The following is a 20,746-nucleotide window of genomic DNA, read 5'->3' on the forward strand; positions in this document are numbered from 1 at the left end:
ATAGTAACACGTTTGCATTACATATTAGACATTCAGCTGCCTCTAAATTGTGAAACGTAAAACTTTGTTCTGCCTCTAACATTGCAACCATATATCCATTACATTATTAACAAACAATACTGTGTACAGTATATTAAATCATATATTTAGCCCAGTTATAATGGTGATGAAAACACAAGTGAGAAACATATAAACTGAAGTTGTAATAGAAGACCGATGGCCAAGACAACCCATATCTGTGTGGCTAGATCTACAGACAGGGATCTCCATGTATGGGCATAAAAGGGATTGTATGTATGATGTCAGATGTCATAGGCGTCATAGGACTTTCAAATAATGAATAACCGAGTAAGCATGTTTGGGCTCTCACATCATATCTCCATATACAGTACATGAACCGGGTTCATGTCATATGTGACTATGTATTTGCATGTTGATTTATATGTGTGTCAATGTGCTAGGTCTACAATGTATGCACTGGTGAATTGAACTCCTTGGATTTTATTGTGTGAGGTATTAACAAGGTCAGTTTGGCTCGCTGGTTCACTACAGGGATGTGGCTCACACACACTTCAATCATTATTTGGTGCATTTAATGTTATTATCGTTTTCTTGTGTATTATTCTTTCCACCTTGAAAAACTTGAAAACTGTAAATTATGGCGATATCGCTATGCAATGTGAACGTTTAAACCTGTGATGTGGCAAAGTTGAAGTAACCCTTTACAGACAGTAGTATTCATGCCATAGTTAGACCTTCATTTGAGATGATTTTTTTAGGCTGTCAAACCATACGAAGTGTCCACTTGTTCTTGTTTGCACAATGTTTAAACAGTGTGAACAACGTTGCTCCACAGACAGCCCTGTGTGATTTCAATTAAAAACCATGGAGGAAAAGATAAGGAGAGAGCTGAGGAATCCTCCCACAGGCTCTGTGTACCCAAGGGAGCTGCCTCTGTAGTTTAACCGGAGGGCCCGTGTTTATAGCCTGTAGTGCCTTTTATGAGCTCAAGGTCAGGACCCTGAGCCATACATTGACGCGTGCCCTGTGCCCACGGGTGTGGTTGGCATTCACACGCACGCCAGGGACGGACTGGTACTAAAATTCAGCCCTGGCATCTTAGCCCAGACCAGCCCCCACAACCAGCGCGTGCGCAGATACTCTACCGACTCATCCGGTCGAGGCACATACAAATACACAAGCTCTTAATACCACAACTTTTACAGAACAACATAAATGATAACTACACAACCCACAGGCAACTACACAATCCATACATTTTACAAGTTAGCGTACAGTTCTCACCAACAAGGGGAGCATGAACATGACATTGGCAAATAACAACTTTGCATTAGCAAGCTGGGATCTTTTGGCAATGTGTGCCCTGGCAGAAAAAAGGTTGAGAAAAGGTTGACACTAGTAACTAGTGTTTTTGCTGCTCTTATACCACCATTATCTTTATAATATTATTTGATATAATTATCATTGTGTTGACGGAGGGACGCTGCTCTAACGTGCAAGCTTCATTCGTTATGTTGCTTTCTGCAATGGAGAGCAGGGGTAGGATGAGGAATAGTGGAATACACAAAAAACATGATACCAGCGAGGCATTTATGTAATTTCCAACATCAAAAACCCCAAATATTAACAACAATCAACGGGTCGACAATGTCTCAGAACGTGCCTACTTTCGCCATTTGCTTTGTCCTGACTCCTATTATATTGGTGCTAAAAAAGGTCACCAGCACTTTCGCCTATAACATATTCGCCTACACGCATTTGGTCCTTTCGCCTGGCATTTTCGCCTTGGAGGAGAGTCTTTTCACCTACCTGTCTGAGCCATTTCGCCTACCCTCAATTCTGCTGTCAGACTGTCCATGTTTGCATATTTTCTCTTTGTCATTTAAATATTATAGTGACTGTGACAGTGGTGTCAAGTGAATCTAACAGTTTATTTGTCATTTATTATTTACATCACATTTTATTCCTAAAAAATGGCAAAATAGTTTTTTATGCCTGTTGACACGCAAGGTTGATTCTATAGGCTATTTAGGTGTATTATATATCTTATATAGACCTATATAGGCTAATAGCCTACATATCTATTTTGTATAGCCTAATGTTAAAACAATATAGGCCTACAATACTGTTCATTTTACAATACTGTTCAATACTGCACCAAAGAATGTAGTATCGGGACATGCATTAATTAATTATTTGGGCGCACCAATAGCTCTGTATTTATGTGATTACTATGGAGTGCATAGGATAGCCGTGTGTAGGTTTGACATGTACTGTAACACCACTGTCACAGTCACTATAATATTTAAATGACAAAGAGATAATATGCAAACATGGACAGTCTGACAGTGGCTGTCTGGGGCCCCACGCAGTCAGGGCCGTGTTTTGCTGTAGGCCATTCCCTTTAACTGGCCAATAGGGATATGTGGGCACTTGGAGAGGTGGCCACCTAGACAACTGGGCACTAGGGACATAAAGGGGAGCACACACTGAACGCAGGCAGCTGCGCAGCGTCGCATCGCGGTATCGACGCACGTGAAGTGCCGCTCGGTAACCCCAACTGGATGCAGCGCGCTGCCACACAGCACATCCATTTCCCCCGGTGGGGAGAAGCATGGGAGAAAATGTTCAACGTGCGGCAACGCTGGTCAAATAGAACAGTGGCGTATCAGCACGGCAGACGAGGCGTTCCGCGCCCAGTCCGCCCCTGACGCACGCACACGCTTGCGCACATGCAATCTCTGCCTTGATCTCACTTAATGCTAAGGATACTGTATTGTGTTTACAGATGACATACAGTGAGAGTTTTATGATCCCACAGAGTGGAATATGAACACTTTAAGATGTACTGTAGCTGCACAGCAGAGATACTATGCAATGCTTCATTGGAATTGAGTTCATTTCAGGACATTGTTCACATCTACTTTCTAGTACTTATATAGAAAGAAAGAGAGAGAGAGAGAGAGAGAGAGAGAGAGAGAGAGAGAGAGAGAGAGAGAGAGAGAGAGAGAGAGAGCTGTTACCGTAAAGCAGACAAGTGATGCTCAGTAAAATGCTTGTTGAACTCTAGACTGTTCGGGTGTGCCTGCAGTTCCTATCCTCAGATCCAAACTATTTGAATTATATATGAACTTTTAACTGAACTCGACATACCAGATAACAGGCAGGTTATCTCACTCAGATGTATTCATCTGAGTGAGATCTATTTTCACAAATCTTTAAATAATTGTGTTCTAATTTATGGATATTTTTTTCTCTGATTTCTTCATGAAATTACTGGGGAAAAAAACACAGAAAATGTTTGCTTTTTTGAGAATGTTTTTTGGGAATGTTTTGAAATGGTGAGTCTTCAGTCCGCTACCTTTCGCCGTGGACTGAAGACTCACCTTTTCAGACTCCACCTAAACCCTTAGCACTACAGTAAAATCAATGACCATACATGAAGCTAGTCAGCATTTGTTTTTGTTTTTTTAGGTTTCTTTAGAACTTTGATTATATTGTTTTTTCTCTAGATAGATATCCATTTACATTTGTTATATTGCTGTTAATGTACTGACCTATTATCTTGTTTATTATTGTGATGTTGTATCTGCTTATTGTAAGTCGCTTTGGATTAAAAGCCTAAACTGTAAACTGTAAATGATAATAATTAAAAACAAAATGTGGGAAAACTAAATTAAGGGACCCATAAAAATATGTCCTTGACCCACAAATGGGTCCCGACCCACTGTTTGGGAAACAGTGATATGGAGGACTGTCTGGATGTCTCTACAGACTGTTTTGGAATCGTTGAGCTCTGTCACAATCCAACTCTTATCAGCGCTGATCTACCTACTGTAAACTTAAGTTCCACACGCACACGCACGCACGCGCGCACGCACGCACGCACGCACGCACGCACGCACGCACGCACGCACACACACACACACACACACACACACACAAAACACCAACAAACACATGCACACATCTACCACCACTTCCTCCTCTAAAGGAAGGCCGTGACTGTGAACAGAGCAGCAGCAGTGGCTGCATGTCCTCTGTGTGTATATAGGCCTATAGTACTTACAGCATGTGGCATTTGACAAGACCCAAATTCATTTTTAACTAAAATCTTTGAATTTGGATCTTGCCAAATGCTAGATGCTGTAAGTATACAGACGTGCCTCATCTGCACTTCCTCCAGGTTATGACTCTCTCCACCAGTGCTGTTGAGGTCCACTGCTATAGCAGTTTAGTGGTTATTCATTAGTCTTCTGACCTCAGAACAGCCTCTAGTTAAAAGGGAACATCCCTACAGTGTATTGTTAATGATGAGGCCTGGAATCCCATATTGTTACTGTTTATAAAAAGTTAAGATGGGGTGAGTGGGAGGAACGACTGAATGATACATGATGGTGATTATGCGAAGTGTTTGAGTGTAACGATTCACTGCACTTGGAAAAGGAAACATGTGAAACGAGCGCTTCAGTAATTCACTTTGGGCAAGATAAAAAAAAAACATTGCAATGATATTGCATCGTATTTGGCTCAGCTCTAGACGCACGCGCACACACACACACACACACACACACACACACACACACACACACACACACACACACACACACACGCGCGCGCACACACACACACACACACACACACACACACACACACACACACACACACACACACACACACCTACTTAATGAACTCCTTGATGTGGAGTAGTTTTGCTTTTGAAAAAAATGTTTGGTATATGCATCTTTTAGTCCAACTCGTAGGGACTGGCAAGACTACACTAGGCTACTCGAGCATTTTAATAGGGATTGGGGAAACAAACGGGGGGGAACCAAATCAAAGCGACGTCGCTTCTTCTAGTGGTTTCCGCTTTAGATGGAAACCAAACAGCCTGTTGTTAACCCTGGTGAGGCCAGGTTAGTTGGGGACAGGGGGATAGAATGCAAACAAACAGAAACAGAAAGGCGCTTTTGCCAACACCACCTACAGCCCATTTTTGTGTTTTTGAGAGTATATAGACCCTGTCGAGACAATAGGTTATTTGTACACATCTGTAAAAAGCATGAAAGCTTGAGAGCTTACAGTATATGGGTATACTGCATACATGCATACACGAATGCTGCTGTCTATGTGCTAATAAGACACTATCAATACATGTCAAATCATACAGAAAAATTATACAGAATAATCGTTTTGTTTAAATGTTTTAGTTTTATTGTTAATTCAGAGTTGGACACTATGATAAATAATAATTGAACACTGTGTTGGTCTCTAGAATACAAATAAATGATCCAATTACAAAGTAAGGTCTACAAAACAAACATTATTAATATAGAGATGTGTATATTGTTGAGAGAAAGCAACGAGGTAGAAGAGAGGTCAGTTCACATTGCAAATGGTTTGTTTCAATGTAAGTACAGTATATGAGACAGTGTACAGTACAGTATCAGGCAAGGGACAAATCAAACAATCTGGAGATCGAATTTGAGACAACCTTTTCAGTTTCTTTCTTCATGTTTTCTTCATGTTTCTTCTTGTTTTCCTGCTTCACGTTTTGCCTTTGCTCAAGGAAGTCTTTGCATTCGTACAGCCTGTTGATCCTCAGAACGTCGATATCAGACATGCCCTTTCTCTGGCCGATCTCTACGTTGGCGTTTGGGATGGGGGTGATGCTGTCTCGTCCGGACCGGATAGAGAAGGCCGTTTTACCGTAGTGCATGATAGAGGAGTAGTCATAGGGGGTGTCCAGGTTGTTGGCGCTCTGCTTGTAGAAGTTGTAGGCCATGTCTCTGTTGATGTTGTCCCAGTTGATGTGGACATACTCGTCGCGGTCGCTCCTGTTGTGCTCGTGATAGAAGCCCAGGGCATGGTTGATCTCGTGCTGGATGATGCCGTGGTACATGCAGCCCATGCGGTTGAGAGAGAGCTCTTGCTTGCCTCCTGTTTTGCCATAATTAGACCAGCAGCCATCACTGTCCACAAAGCTGATGTAGTCGTCCTCATCCTGACGTGGCTCAAAGCGGACACAGGTGCTGTCATGGTAGGCCTGCATGGCTCTTTGAATCTTCCTCCTGTTCCATTTGTTGAAGTCGCTGCTTACCGTGTAGGGGATCGTCACCGAGCCGTCGGAGTGTTTCTTCCACAGGCATTCGTTAGACCAACAGCGCATGGCGTTTCTGGTTCTGGGAGCGACCAGGTCTCCTTCCACAAGGATCTGCCTGGAGCCGTTGTTGGAAGACAGAATCATGGTGCCGATGTCCGCCTGGACTCCAGATTCACTTCTTTCTTCCAGGATGGGATGGGACTGGGAGAGGCCCAGCAGTAGCAGGAGGCTGAAACAGATCTTCATCTTCAGGGTTCTTCAGAGGTCACTGATGGTGAGATGCTGTGAGAGGATGCTGGGAGCTTGGTGAGTCTACTGAGTCCTTAGCTTTTATACTGACCTGTGTAGGTGTGTCATGGAGGATTAAGGGCTGTGTCCCAGACCTCTAAAGCCTAAACAAACCTGTGAGGGCAGCACTTCTCAGACCAACCCGCTGTTTCTACAGGGTCCGTCATTAAAGGGACAACTAGTGTTGGTTAATGGGGTGGGAAATAATAACACGTTTGCACTAAATATTAGACATTCAGCTGCCTCTAAATTGTGAAACGTAAAACTTTGTTCTGCCTTTAACATTGCAACCATATATCCATAACAGTTGACCCAACTGTTGCATTATTAATGCAACAGTTGGGGGGGAAATGAAGTTATTCCATACAAACAAACAATACTGTGTACAGTATATTAAATCATATATTTAGCCCAGTTACTATGGAGATGAAAAGACAAGTGAGAAACATACAAACTGAAGTTGTAATAGAAGACAGACACACAAACGCACGCATGTAGGCAATGCATGTACCGCATGCATGCACGGCATGCGCTTTGTCAAACTAAATGAAATGCCTTATGAAATTGTAGTTTAGCAATAGCTAAATAGCATGTAGATCTGCTATTTCACCATTTTGGCCTCTAATATTTGACAATTTGACCAATGTTTGACTAGAGATACTAAAAAGGTCTTAAAAGTCCTTAAATTCTCAGTTTAGAAATGTGCAGATATCATGTATACACCATATACACATATACTCCATGTTGGTCTGTTTACTGTTGAGTGAGAAAACAATGTTAACATTTAGCTAAACATCTGGGGACCCCTCAAAATAATTTGGGGACCCCTCTGGGGGTCCGACCCACAGGTTGAGAACAATTGCTTTAACATTTGATAAGGTGAATAAGCATCTCAGAAAATCTGAAGCTCCTTATATGCTTATTACAGTCTTATAATATAACTATATTATATTATATTTATATAATTAAATGTGGATACAATGCTATTATTAACACGTATTACCAATAATTGTAGTTTGACAAAGCGTGTGTTTGTGTGTGTGTGTGTGTGTGTGTGTGTGTGTGTGTGTGTGTGTGTGTGCGTGCATGCGTGCATGTGAGATTGCGAGCGTCTGTCTTCAATTAAAACTTCTACTACTACTACTTGTAACTTTTGTAATTGACAACTGCCCAAGACTGTTGCTCACTTGCGTGTTTTCGCCACCATAGTAACTGAGCTAAATATATGATTTAATATACTGTACATAGTATTGTTTGTTTGTGTGGAATAATTTCATTTCCCCCCGACTGTTGCATTATGAATGCAACAGTCAGGTCAACTGTTATGGTTATATGGTTGCAATGTTAAAGGCAGAACAAAGTTTTACTTTTCACAATTTAGAGGCAGCTGAATGTCTAATATGTAATGCAAACGTGTTATTATTTCCCACCCTATTAACCAACACTAGTTGTCCCTTTAATGACAGACCCTGTAGAAACAGCGGGTTGGTCTGAGGAGTGCTGCCCTCACAGGTTTGTTTAGGCTTTAGCGGTCTGGGACACAGCCCTTAACTTAAAGGAGTAGTTCACCCCCAAAATGACTTTTTTTTTCTCTATTGATTAGTCTTGTCACATTCCTAAGATAACAACCGTAAATGTACCCCCATTGATTCTGGATGGGGACCCAAATGCAAGGCCCTGGATGGAGACCGAAATGCATTTGGGTCAGAATCAATGGGAGTAAATTTAGGGTCAAGGGTCAAGTAAATGTTACCCCATTGATTCTGACTCTGAGCTTGTGTCCCCATCCAGGGCCTTGCATTTGGATCCCCATCCAGAATCAATTGTAATGAATATTTTTTTTATCTTAGGAATGCGACTATTATTGAACTCAAGTCTCCATGGCGTGACTAAGCAATAGGAAAAAAAACTCATTTTGGGGGTGAACTACTCCTTTAAGTAGACTAAATACGATAAGATTTTATTCAACTAGCCTAGGTCTACTGTTGACTTTGCAGGCTTTGATGGCATCGTTAATTACACATACTAGAAGCTGGGCCGCCCCTCGGGCGGCCCAGCGTCTAGTCGGCGACCTGGCCAACTCGGAACAATGTAAATAGGGAATGAATGCCCCGCCCTTTAATGCAAACCCCATTATACCTGTTTTCATAGGACCCGTTTTGACCATCTGTCTGCCTGTGTCCATTTATGCCCATATATGGAGATATCTGTATCTGTCTGTCTGTCTGTCGGCGTCCATTTTATGTCCATATATGGAGATCACTGCAGTTATAGTTCTGGGTCCATTTTATGCCCATATATGGAGATATCTGTCTATCTGCGTCCATTTTATGCCCATATATGGAGTATCTGTCTGTGCCTCCAACTGTGTTGCAGACACAGTGCCGGTTCCCCCTTTAATGCAAACCTCATTATACCTGTTGTCATAGGACCCGTTTTGAACATCTGTTTGCCTGTGTCCATTTATGCCCATATATGGAGATATCTGTATCTGTCTGTCTGCGTCCATTTTATGCCCATATATGGAGATCTTTGACCATCTGTTTGCCTCTGTCCATTTATGTCCATATATGGAGATATCTGTATCTGTCTGTCTGCAATCCATTTTATGCCCATATATGGGGAAATTCATTTTATGCCCATATATGGAGAACGCGCGGGCCCGTGGGACGAACGGTTCTTGAGATACGCGGATTACATACATACATACACACTCACAGAGATTTTTTGTTGACTCATGTGGCGTACGTGATGTCAGAGCCTTTTATGAAGTGATGTCACAATGAGTCAGAGCTTTCGCCGATTTCCTCCGGAACAGCCTGATGTCAACAATCAACCCCGCATAAGGAGATTCCGAACGTTTCGCGCCGGTTCGGGAAAACCGCGCGTCGGGTCGAGTCGAGACCCGGCACTGCACTCCGTGCCGCGGCGGGGAACGCGCATGCCGAATCTGAAGCCGGTGGGACGAACGGTTCTCGAGATACGCGGATTACAGACACACACACAGACAGACAGACAGACACACACGCAGAGACTTCTCGCATTTATAGATAGATTACTTACTAAAGTAAATTGTAACCTAATTAACACATATTACTTACTTCTCTGTAAATTGTAACCTTAAAACTGCTGTGCTGCCTCTGGGCAACTGAAGGTAGATAGCTTTATTGTCCCAAGGGGGGAAATCAGTTGCCCAAAAAGACAATCCTCTCCTCCATCAGCCTGGCAGCAGTCCCTGTGTTTGTGTGTGCGCACGTGTGTGTGTGTGTGTGTGTGTGTGTGTGTGTGTGTGTGTGTGTGTGTGTGTGTGTGTGTGTGTGTGTGTGTGTGTGTGTGTGTGTGTGTGTGTGTTATTACACAGACATACAGTATGAACACCTCAGGACAGAGCAGAAAGATTAAACAGACCACATAGAATCTACATGGTTCATCTACCTGTACTTTGTATGACGGTGTCAAATGAGAAGACCTGACACACCTGCTGAAGTGTACCAGGGTCTCCATAGGGCTCAGCATGCTTCAAAACATCCATGAAGAAGTAAGGACTGGCAGACAGCGCAGCATGTGTGTTTGGGGAGCTTGAGCAGACTGCCGACCATGCATATAAAGAGTGAGTGAGAGAGAAAGAGAGTTAACAGCTAAGTGAAAGTACTAGTAAGATGCCTTAGGGCCAGTATCTGGCCAGTGATGTATATCAGACCATATGGAGAACCCTGGTACCCATACAGTATATGGAGATCCATGTGCTGTATATGGAGATGCTGAGGGAGAACCAAACATGCTTACTCGGTTATTCGTTATGTGAAAGTCCTATGATGTCTATGACAGGGGTTTTCAAAGTGGGTAGTCTCTACAAATAACCTATTGTAGAGACAATAGGTTATTTGTACACATCTGTAAAAAGCATGAAACAGATAAAGCTTGAGAGCTTACAGTAAATGGGTATACTGTACATGCATACATGAATGCTGCTGTCTATGTGCAAATAAGACACTATCAATACATGTCAAATCATACAGAGAAATTATACAGAACAATTGTTTCTTTCAATGTTTTTGTTTTATTGTTAATTCAGAGTTGGACATTATGATAAATAATAACTGAACATTGTGTTGGTCTCTAGAATACGAATAAATGACCCAATTACAAAGTAAAGTCTACAAAACAAACCTTATTAATATAGAGACGTGTTTATTGTTGAGAGAAAGCAACGAGGTAGAAAAGAGGTCAGTTCACATTGCAAATGGTTTGTTTCAATGTAAGTACAGTATATGAGACAGTGTACAGTACAGTATCAGGCAAGGGACAAATCAAACAATCTGGAGATCGAATTTGAGACAACCTTTTCTGTTTTTTTCTTCATGTTTTCTTCATGTTTCTTCTTGTTTTCCTGCTTCGCGTTTTTCCTTTGCTCAAGGAAGTCTTTGCATTCGTACAGCCTGTTGATCCTCAGAACGTCGATATCAGACATGCCCTTTCTCTGGCCGATCTTTACGTTGGCGTTTGGGATGGGGGTGATGCTGTCTCGTCCGGACCGGATAGAGAAGGCCGTTTTACCGTAGTGCATGATAGAGGAGTAGTCATAGGGGGTGTCCAGGTTGTTGGCGCTCTGCTTGTAGAAGTTGTAGGCCATGTCTCTGTTGATGTTGTCCCAGTTGATGTGGACATACTCGTCGCGGTCGCTCCTGTTGTGCTCGTGATAGAAGCCCAGGGCATGGTTGATCTCGTGCTGGATGATGCCGTGGTACATGCAGCCCATGCGGTTGAGAGAGAGCTCTTGCTTGCCTCCTGTTTTGCCATAATTAGACCAGCAGCCATCGCTGTCCTCAAAGCTGATGTAGTCGTCCTCATCCTGACGTGGCTCAAAGCGGACACAGGTGCTGTCATGGTAGGTCTGCATGGCTCTTTGAATCTTCCTCCTGTCCCATTTGTTGAAGTCGCTGCTCACCGTGTAGGGGATCGTCACCGAGCCGTCGGAGTGTTTCTTCCACAGGCACTCGTTAGCCCAACAGCGCATGGCGTTTCTGGTCCTGGGAGCGACCAGGTCTCCCTCCAAAAGGATCTGCCTGGAGCCGTTGTTGGAAGACAGAATCATGGTGCCGATGTCCGCCTGGACTCCAGATTCACTTCTTTCTTCCAGGATGGGATGGGACTGGGAGAGGCCCAGCAGTAGCAGGAGGATGAAACAGATCTTCATCTTCAGGGTTCTTCAGAGGTCACTGATGGTGTGAGAGGATGCTGGGAGTTTGGTGAGTCTACTGAGTCCTTAGCTTTTATACTGACCTGTGTAGGTGTGTCATGGAGGATTAAGGGCTGTGTCCCAGACCGCTAAAGCCTAAACAAACCTGTGAGGGCAGCACTCCTCAGAACAACCCGCTGTTTCTACAGGGTCTGTCATTGAAGGGACAACTAGTGTTGGTTAATGGGGTGGGAAATAGTAACATGTTTGCATTACATTAGACTCAGCTGCCTCTAAATTGTGAAACGTTAAACTTTGTTCTGCCTTTAACATTTCAACCATATAACCATAACAGTTGACCTGACTGTTGCAGTCGGGGGAAAAGCAATTATTCCATAAAACAAACAATACTGTGTACAGTATATTAAATCATATGTTTAGCCCTTTACTATGGTGATGAAAACACAAGTGAGAAACATACAAACTGAAGGTGTAATAGAAGACACACACACACACACACACACACACACACACACACACACACACACACACACACACACACACACACACACACACACACACACACACGCAGGCAACGCATGTACTGCATGCATGCACGGCACGGCACGCGTTTTGTCAAACTAAATGAAATGCCTTAAGAAATTGTTAACTGCTAATAAATTCATAATAAACTGTAATAATGCAACAAAACAGCTCAGTAATGGTAACCTATTTAGACATGCATCCGTGTCACTTGACCGTCTGGTTAAAGTGGTTTTAACCACTTTAACCAGACAGTTAGAAGACTGCCGCACGCAGGCACGCACGTACACGCAAACACACACTTTGTCAAACTAAATGAAATGCCTACAATTGGTAATAAGTCTATGTGTTAATAAAGGTATCCACATTTAATGTTATATTATAAGACTGTAATAAGCATTAATAAGGAGCTAGACTTTGTGAGATGCTTATTGTCCTTATCACATGTTAAAGTACTGTATAAGTCTTAAAAAATAGCAATGTAAACGTGTATTGTGCATGAGATTATAAGACATTTATACGCACATGTTAATGGTTTATAGACTTTTTTATAATAATAATCCAAATCTACACAGTAACTGGAAAGTTTTCAGGTAATTGGAGTGGAGTATAAGTACAACGTTTGCCTCTGAGATATAGTGGACTAGAGTACAGAAATTTGGAAAGTACAAATACCTTAAAATTGTACTGAAGTACAGTTCTTGAGTACATTTGCTTTGCATCACTGCTCATCATGCATGTAAGTACTGATACAGTCATAATAGGCTCACACGCATGCACGCACGCACGCACACACACACACACACACACACACACACACACACACACACACACACACACACACACACACACACACACACACACACATGCATGCACGCAGCCACGCGCGCACACACACACACACACACACACACACACACACACACACACACACACACACACACACACACACACACACACACACACACACACACACACACACACACACATGGCCTATGCTAATTTAGTCCCTGTAAGGGACAGGGTCTGCCACACTAGCCTAGCTACAGCTAGTCATCATCCCCACACATGTTAAAACAAGGAGGGGATGCGGTTAGTTAGCTGCATTAGTATATAGGCTGGCCCCAGGCTACTGCCACACAGCAGACCCTGTCCCTAACACATGTGCCAGTCGAACTCCCCCAACAAGTTTACAGTTCAAAAGATTTTGTGTGGCAGACGTGTGCACACCAATGCAGATAATCCAGGCGGAAACGTTTTGTTAGCATCAAAGCATAGCTTGGAGGAGACTGAATTGAGTCATGCAGCGAGTGACAGAGTCGGCAGAGGAAAGAGAGGATAAGAGGTGAAGAGTGAAATATCTTCTCTGGTCAAAGGACCACAATGGGTCAGTTTGTTCTTTATTTCCTATGTTCCATGCTGTGGGACTAGATGGAGATAAACTGTAGCTACTGTGTTTGGGAGAGAACAGATGAGAGAGAGAGAGGCGGGAGAGGGAGAGGGGGCGAGACTTGTGCGACCTGTGGAGGCCTGGAATGATCAGTAGGATTGTCTGGATGTCTCTACAGACTTTTTGCTTTTTTATAGTAAACCAGAGAACTGAATCCACTTGCCATTGTCCAGCTTTATCAGCAGCAGTCCCTTTAGCACGCACACGGAATATAATACACCCACGCAAGAGATACATTTCATGCACCCAACATACTGCTGTTCATAAATCTAATAAGAAACCACAGAGAGCTGATGTATTGAAGTTGTCTAAAGTGATCTATGAATTAAAATGTCTATCATGTTTATACCTGTTTAGTGAAGATTAGTTCTTCACTCCCGCTTCTTCTCCGTTTAGTTAAACATTAACTCAACCTACTGCCGGTTTGTACAGTCAATCTGTCAAGGACCCTGAGCTATACGTGACGCGTGCCCAGTGCCCACGGGTGTGGCTGGTATTCGCGCGTAATCTCTGCCTTGATCTCACTTAATGCTTAGGATATGTTGTGTTTACAGATGAGATACAGTGAGAGCTTTATGATCCCACAGAGTGGAATATGAACACTATAAGAAACGTAAACTGTAGCTGCACAGCAGAGATACAATGCAATGCTTCATGGGATTTAGTTCATTTCAGGTCATTGTTCGTGTGTGTGTGTGTGTGTGTGTGTGTGTGTGTGTGTGTGTGTGTGTGTGTGTGTGTGTGTGTGTGTGTGTGTGTGTGTGTGTGTGTGTGTACTACATTTTTTGCTAATTAAATACATCTAAATTGCGAATTCCCACAAAGGTCAAAAGAAAGAAGAAGTTTCCGGATCCATGAATTGAACTCAGTGGACATGAAAAAAAATCCCCCCCTATAAACCAGGTTCATGTCATACCTTGCTTCCTTTATTATCCCAAGGGGGTAAAATTCAGTCACCCAGAGGTGGCACAGCAGTTAAGGTTACAAGTTATAGGACAGTAAGAAAAAAGAAAAAGGAATGTTGTGTACCCGCGAGCGGTGCCTGATACCGGATAAATCAAACACTGCACTGTGAAAAAAAGACAACCTCCGGGAAAATTCACACGGTCGAAACCCCCTAAAACAATCTCTGCCTCATATTGTCCCCCCTCTTCTCTACGCGAGGTTAGGTGGAATCATGACATGCTAATAAAGTCAGGTTTGTTCCACCAGGCACACACACAGGCCCTCCGGGCCTACTGCTGAGGCAGCTCCCTTGGGTACACAGACTGGGGCATTCCCTGACACTCTCCTTATCCCCTGGCCACTCTCCTTTTCCTCTAGGGTTTTGAGAACACACAATCCACTTTCACTGTCTGTGAATTGGATGCTGTTCCCACTGGTTAAACAGTTTACAGGCATGTGGTCACGGACTCAATAAATGAAATAAACAATCTCAAATGAAGGTCTATGGCTCAGAAAACTTACGATAGGTTTTGGAAGGTGTTTTTTAGAATTGGCCTCAGGTCTAAATTGGTTAAATATACATACACTGCTGTCTGTGAAGAGTTACTTCAACACACTCCCATCACAGGTTTAAACATGAATATTGTACAGTGCCATCAAGACAGGTGGAAATACACTAGCAAAACATAATTGCAGCAATATAATTTAACCAATGCCTTATAAGCTTGATGGCACTGAGGGTAATTTCCTCTAATTGAAATACCGTATGTGCTCTGGATGTGAGTGGAGTGCAAAAATGGATTTTGCTATACAAAAAAATAAGATTGTCATCTTGATTTCTTTTATCTCTCACACGTTTAGGCATAACACACACGTACACAGACGTTGTCTATCTATAGTATTCCCCTCTGGGGACATCTTCATTTACAGTAACTCAGAGGAATATGTTCCAGTCACTGTGTAGATCCACCTTTTCTGGGAAGACAATGGGGGGAAAAGGCCAAGCCAGAGAAAATACTTATTTCTGGGAATCAGGGGTGATGGTAGTGGGATAGCATGTACTGTAGTGTGTATTATTTTCAGAAGAGAAAAAAAAAGAGTTTAGCTCTGTCCTGCACAATATGATGAGTCACAGTCCGGGACATGTGCCAAAGACAACAGGGGAGCTGGGAGTGGAGGGGGGCAATTATCCTTTAAATCTGAATTCTGATACCGTCCTGAGACATTGTCTTTGTGTTTGAGCCTTAGACCAATCTATGAAACCATTTGTAGAACAGGAGAAACCTGTGCTGAGGGATTAAATATGATCTGTCACAATACAGTCACACGTTTTTACAAAAAAATAGCTGGATGTCTTTTCACTTGTAGCCCAAATGTTCTCCCATTTAGATACTTCTTTTAGTTTGTTTTGGTTTTTATCCCCTTTTCTCAATTCACCAGTGTATGTATTGTAGACCTAGCACATTGACACACATATAAATCAACATGCAAATACATAGTCACATATGACATGAACCCGGTTCATGTACTGTATATGGAGATATGATGTGAGAGCCCAAACATGCTTACTCGGTTATTCGTTAGGTGAAAGTCCTATGACGTCTATGACATCTGACATCATACATACATACATACAACTTCAGTTCATATGTTTCTCACTTGTGTTTTCATCACCATAGTATGGGCTAAACATATGATTTAATATACTGTACAAAGTATTGTTTGTTTGTATGGAATAATTGCATTTTCCCCCGACTGTTGCATTAATAATGCAACAGTCGGGTCAACTGTTATGGTTATGTGGTTGCAATGTTAAAGGCAGAACAAAGTTTTACGTTTCACAATTTAGAGGCAGCTGAATGTCTAATATGTAGTGCAAACGTGCTATTATTTCCCACCCCATTAACCAACACTAGTTGTCCTGACAGACCCTGTAGAAACAGCGGGTTGGTCTGAGGAGTGCTGCCCTCACAGGTTTGTTTAGGCTTTAGCGGTCTGGGACACAGCCCTTAATCCTCCATGACACACCTACACAGGTCAGTATAAAAGCTAAGGACTCTGTAGACTCACCAAGCTCCCAGCATCCTCTCACACCATCAGTGACCTCTGAAGAACCCTGAAGATGAAGATCTGTTTCATCCTCCTGCTACTGCTGGGCCTCTCCCAGTCCCATCCCATCCTGGAAGAAAGAAGTGAATCTGGAGTCCAGGCGGACATCGGCACCATGATTCTGTCTTCCAACAACGGCTCCAGGCAGATCCTTTTGGAGGGAGACCTGGTCGCTCCCAGAACCAGAAACGCCATGCGCTGTTGGTCTAACGAGTGCCTGTGGAAGAAACACTCCGACGGCTCGGTGACGATCCCCTACACAGTGAGCAGCAACTTCAACAAATGGAACAGGAGGAAGATTCAAAGAGCCATGCAGGCCTACCATGACAGCACCTGTGTCCGCTTTGAGCCACGTCAGGATGAGGACGACTACATCAGCTTTGAGGACAGTGATGGCTGCTGGTCTAATTATGGCAAAACAGGAGGCAAGCAAGAGCTCTCTCTCAACCGCATGGGCTGCATGTACCACGGCATCATCCAGCACGAGATCAACCATGCCCTGGGCTTCTATCACGAGCACAACAGGAGCGACCGCGACGAGTACGTCCACATCAACTGGGACAACATCAACAGAGACATGGCCTACAACTTCTACAAGCAGAACGCCAACAACCTCGACACCCCCTATGACTACTCCTCTATCATGCACTACGGCAAAACGGCCTTCTCTATCCGGTCCGGACAAGACAGCATCACCCCCATCCCAAACCCCAACGTAGAGATCGGCCAGAGAAAGGGCATGTCTGATATCGACGTTCTGAGGATTAACAAACTGTACGAATGCAAAGACTTCCTTGAGCAAAGGCAAAACGCGAAGCAGGAAAACAAGAAGAAACATGAAGAAAACACGAAGAAAGAAACTGAAAAGGTTGTCTCAAATTCGATCTCCAGATTGTTTGATTTGTCCCTTGCCTGATACTGTACTGTACACTGTCTCATATACTGTACTTACATTGAAACAAACCATTTGCAATGTGAACTGACCTCTCTTCTACCTCGTTGCTTTCTCTCAACAATATACACATCGCTATATTAATAAGGTTTGTTTTGTAGACCTTACTTTGTAATTGGATCATTTATTCGTATTCTAGAGACCAGCAAAATGTTAAATTATTATTTATAATAGTGTCCAACTCTGAATTAACAATAAAACAAAAACATTGAAAGAAAACAATTGTTCTGTATAATTTCTCTGTATGATTTGACATGTATTGATAGTGTCTTATTTGCACATAGACAGCAGCATTCATGTATGCATGTTTATACAGTATACCCATATACTGTAAGCTCTCAAGCTTTTCTGTTACATGCTTTTTACAGATGTGTACAAATAACCTATTGTCCGTACAATAGGTTATTTGTAGAGACTACCCACTTTGAAAACCCCTGTCATAGACACCATAAGACTTTCACATAATGAACTAGAAGCAGTGCTCTTCCGAGCACAGGTCTCCACCAGGCCGTGCGTCCTGGTGGTGCTACTGTATAATAGCCCAATGTAAAAGGGGTGGCATATGTTCTTCACAGCGACCTTCATGCCAATCGGACGCTGCATACATGATTTGAAGCATTGTGTTCCAAAAATGTGTTTTGCTAAAGTCTACCTGATGGTGGCGCTATAAGAAGCCAATGTGAAAAGGGTAGCATTTGTTCCTTGACATAGTGGGAACATGTGTGGCAAATTTCACTGTAATCGCAAGCTGCGTTGATGATTTGAGGCATTTTGTTCAAAAACTGAGCAATCCTGCAAACTTTGGAAGCTAATATTAGCCAATCGATGGAATATGAAATATCAGACGGATCAGACTTGATCACATGACATGACCGATTTGTGTTATTTTTTGAGAAAATCTGAAGGAGTAATATCCAAAAATGTGTTTTACATAAGTCGCCCAAAGGTGGCGCTATAAAAGGCTGATGTGAAAAATGCAGGGCAAAGGTTTATCCTTAGCCTCTAGGGAGTGCGCTTACAAAGTTTGATACTGATCGGTGGAGAAAGAGGGAAAACCACAAATCGGCCTGTTATAACGCCACCATGAGGCTGATTTAAAAAAAATTAAGTGGCATTTCTTCCTCGGCCTAGTGGGAACGTGTGTGCGCGATTTCATGATAATTGCACTTTGCGTTTGGGATTTGAGGCATTTTGTTCAAAACGGCTCAATCCTACACATTTTGGAAGCCAATCTTAGCCAATCAGGATGGAATATGCAAAATCGGACAGATCTGTGTCGATCACATGACTGTCGAGATACTGCCTACCGATTTGTAGGATTTTTGGACAGAATCTGTAAGAGTAGTGCACCGAAATGTGTTTTGCGAACATCGGCCACTAGGTGGCGCTAGAAAAGGCCCATTTGAAAACTTTAGGGCAGAGGTTCTAGATTGGCATCCAGGGAATGTGTTTGCTCACTTTGGCAGCGACCGGGCAAACGGCGACTGAGATTAGCTGCACACAAACTGCGAGGACACACGGACGGACGGACGGACGGACGGACGGACGCACGCACGGACGGACGGACGGACGGACGGACGGACACACGGACGGACGAAGAGGAAAACATACTCTCCCCCTTCGGCTGGTGGAGACAATAACCGAGTAAGCATGTTTGGTTCTCCCTCAGCATCTCCAGCACATGGATCTCCATATATGGGTACCAGGGTTCTCCATAATGGTCCGATATACATCACTGGCCAGATGGCAAAGAATTGGAGCGACCTCGTCTGCATGTTGCCCTAAGGCGTCTTACTAGTACTTTCACTTTGCTGTTAACTCTCTTTCTCTCTCACTTACTCTTTATGTGCATGGTCGGAAGTCTGCTCAAGCTCCCCAAACACACATGCTGCGCTGTCTGCCAGTCCTTACTTCATCATGGATGTTTTGAAGTATGCTGAGCCCTATGGAGACCTTGGTACACTTCAGCAGGTGTGTCAGGTCTTCTCATTTGACACAGTCATACAACGTCGTAGATGAACCATGTAGATTCTACGTGGTCTGTTTAATCTTTCTGTTCTTTCCTGAGGTGTTCATACTGTATGTCTGTGTAATAACTCACACACACACACACACACACACACACACACACACACACACACACACACACACATGCGCACTCACAAACACAGGGACTACTGCCAGGCTGATGGAGGAGAGGATTGTCTTTTTGGGCAACTGATTTCCCCCCTTGGGACAAGCTATCTACCTTTATTGTCCCAAGGGGAAAAATCAGTTGACCAGAGGCAGCACAGCAGTTTTAAGGTTACAATTGACAGAGAAGTAAGTAATCTATCTATAAATGCGAGAAGTCTCTGCGTGTGTGTCTGTCTGTCTGTGTGTCTGTAATCCGCGTATCTCGAGAACCGTTCGTCCCACCGGCTTCAGATTCGGCACGCGCGTTCCCCGCCGCGGCACGGAGTGCAGTGCCGGGCCTCGACCCGACCCGACGCGCGGTTTTCCCTAACCGGCGCGAAACATTCGGAATCTCCTTATGCTGATTGTTGACATCAGGCTGTTCCGGAGGAAATCGGCGCAATCGCTGACTCATTGTGAAATCACTCATAAAAGGCTCTGACATCACGTACGCCACATGAGTCAACAAAAAATCTCTGAATATCTCCATATAGCTATATGGGCATAAAATGGACGCAGAATCACAAAGATCTCCATATACACAGACAGACGGATACAGAGATCTCCATAAATGGGCATAAAATGGACGCAAATGGCATATATGGGCATAAAATTTACGCAGAATCACAAAGATCTCCATATACGGCCATAAAGGGACACAGACAGACAGATACAGAGATCTCCATATATGGGCATGAAATGGACGCAAATAGACAGATATCTCCATATATGGGCATATATGGGCATAAAATGGACCCAGAACTATATCTGCAGTGATCTCCATATATGGACATAAAATGGACGCTGACAGACAGACAGATAACAGATATCTCCATATATGGGCATAAATGGACACAGGCAAACAGAAAACCTATTTACATCGTTCCCGAGTTGGCCAGGTCGCCGACTAGACGCTGGGCCGCGGCCCAGCTTCTATGTGTTAATTAGGTTACAATTTACTTTAGTAAGTAATATGTGTAA

General features: G+C 43.3%; 3 protein-coding genes across 3 annotated transcripts; 1 reads left to right on the forward strand and 2 right to left on the reverse strand.

The window, feature by feature from the left end:
* Nucleotides 1-5,579: 5,579 nt before the first annotated feature.
* LOC308280811 (hatching enzyme 1.2-like) lies at nucleotides 5,580-6,370 on the reverse strand (the record flags this gene model as incomplete). The annotated part of the gene is made up of 1 exon (XM_080755128.1): nucleotides 5,580-6,370. A coding segment is annotated over one exon (791 nt), but the record flags the coding sequence as incomplete, so codon positions are not given.
* A 4,336-nt stretch (nucleotides 6,371-10,706) lies between these two features.
* On the reverse strand, nucleotides 10,707-11,609 carry LOC308280812 (hatching enzyme 1.2-like; the record flags this gene model as incomplete). Its single annotated transcript, XM_080755129.1, has 1 exon — nucleotides 10,707-11,609. The coding sequence occupies one exon, from the start codon at nucleotides 11,607-11,609 to the stop codon at nucleotides 10,707-10,709; it is 903 nt and encodes a 300-aa protein (XP_080611255.1).
* Nucleotides 11,610-16,651: 5,042 nt separating this feature from the next.
* On the forward strand, nucleotides 16,652-17,554 carry LOC308280813 (hatching enzyme 1.2-like; the record flags this gene model as incomplete). Its single annotated transcript, XM_080755130.1, has 1 exon — nucleotides 16,652-17,554. One exon carries the CDS (start codon nucleotides 16,652-16,654, stop codon nucleotides 17,552-17,554), a length of 903 nt encoding a protein of 300 aa, XP_080611256.1.
* Between the last annotated feature and the right edge of the window lie 3,192 nt (nucleotides 17,555-20,746).

Source organism: Nannobrachium achirus, assembly GCF_963921795.1.
Source record: "Nannobrachium achirus genome assembly, contig: SCAFFOLD_205, whole genome shotgun sequence".
NCBI classification, from domain to species: Eukaryota; Metazoa; Chordata; class Actinopteri; order Myctophiformes; family Myctophidae; genus Nannobrachium; species Nannobrachium achirus.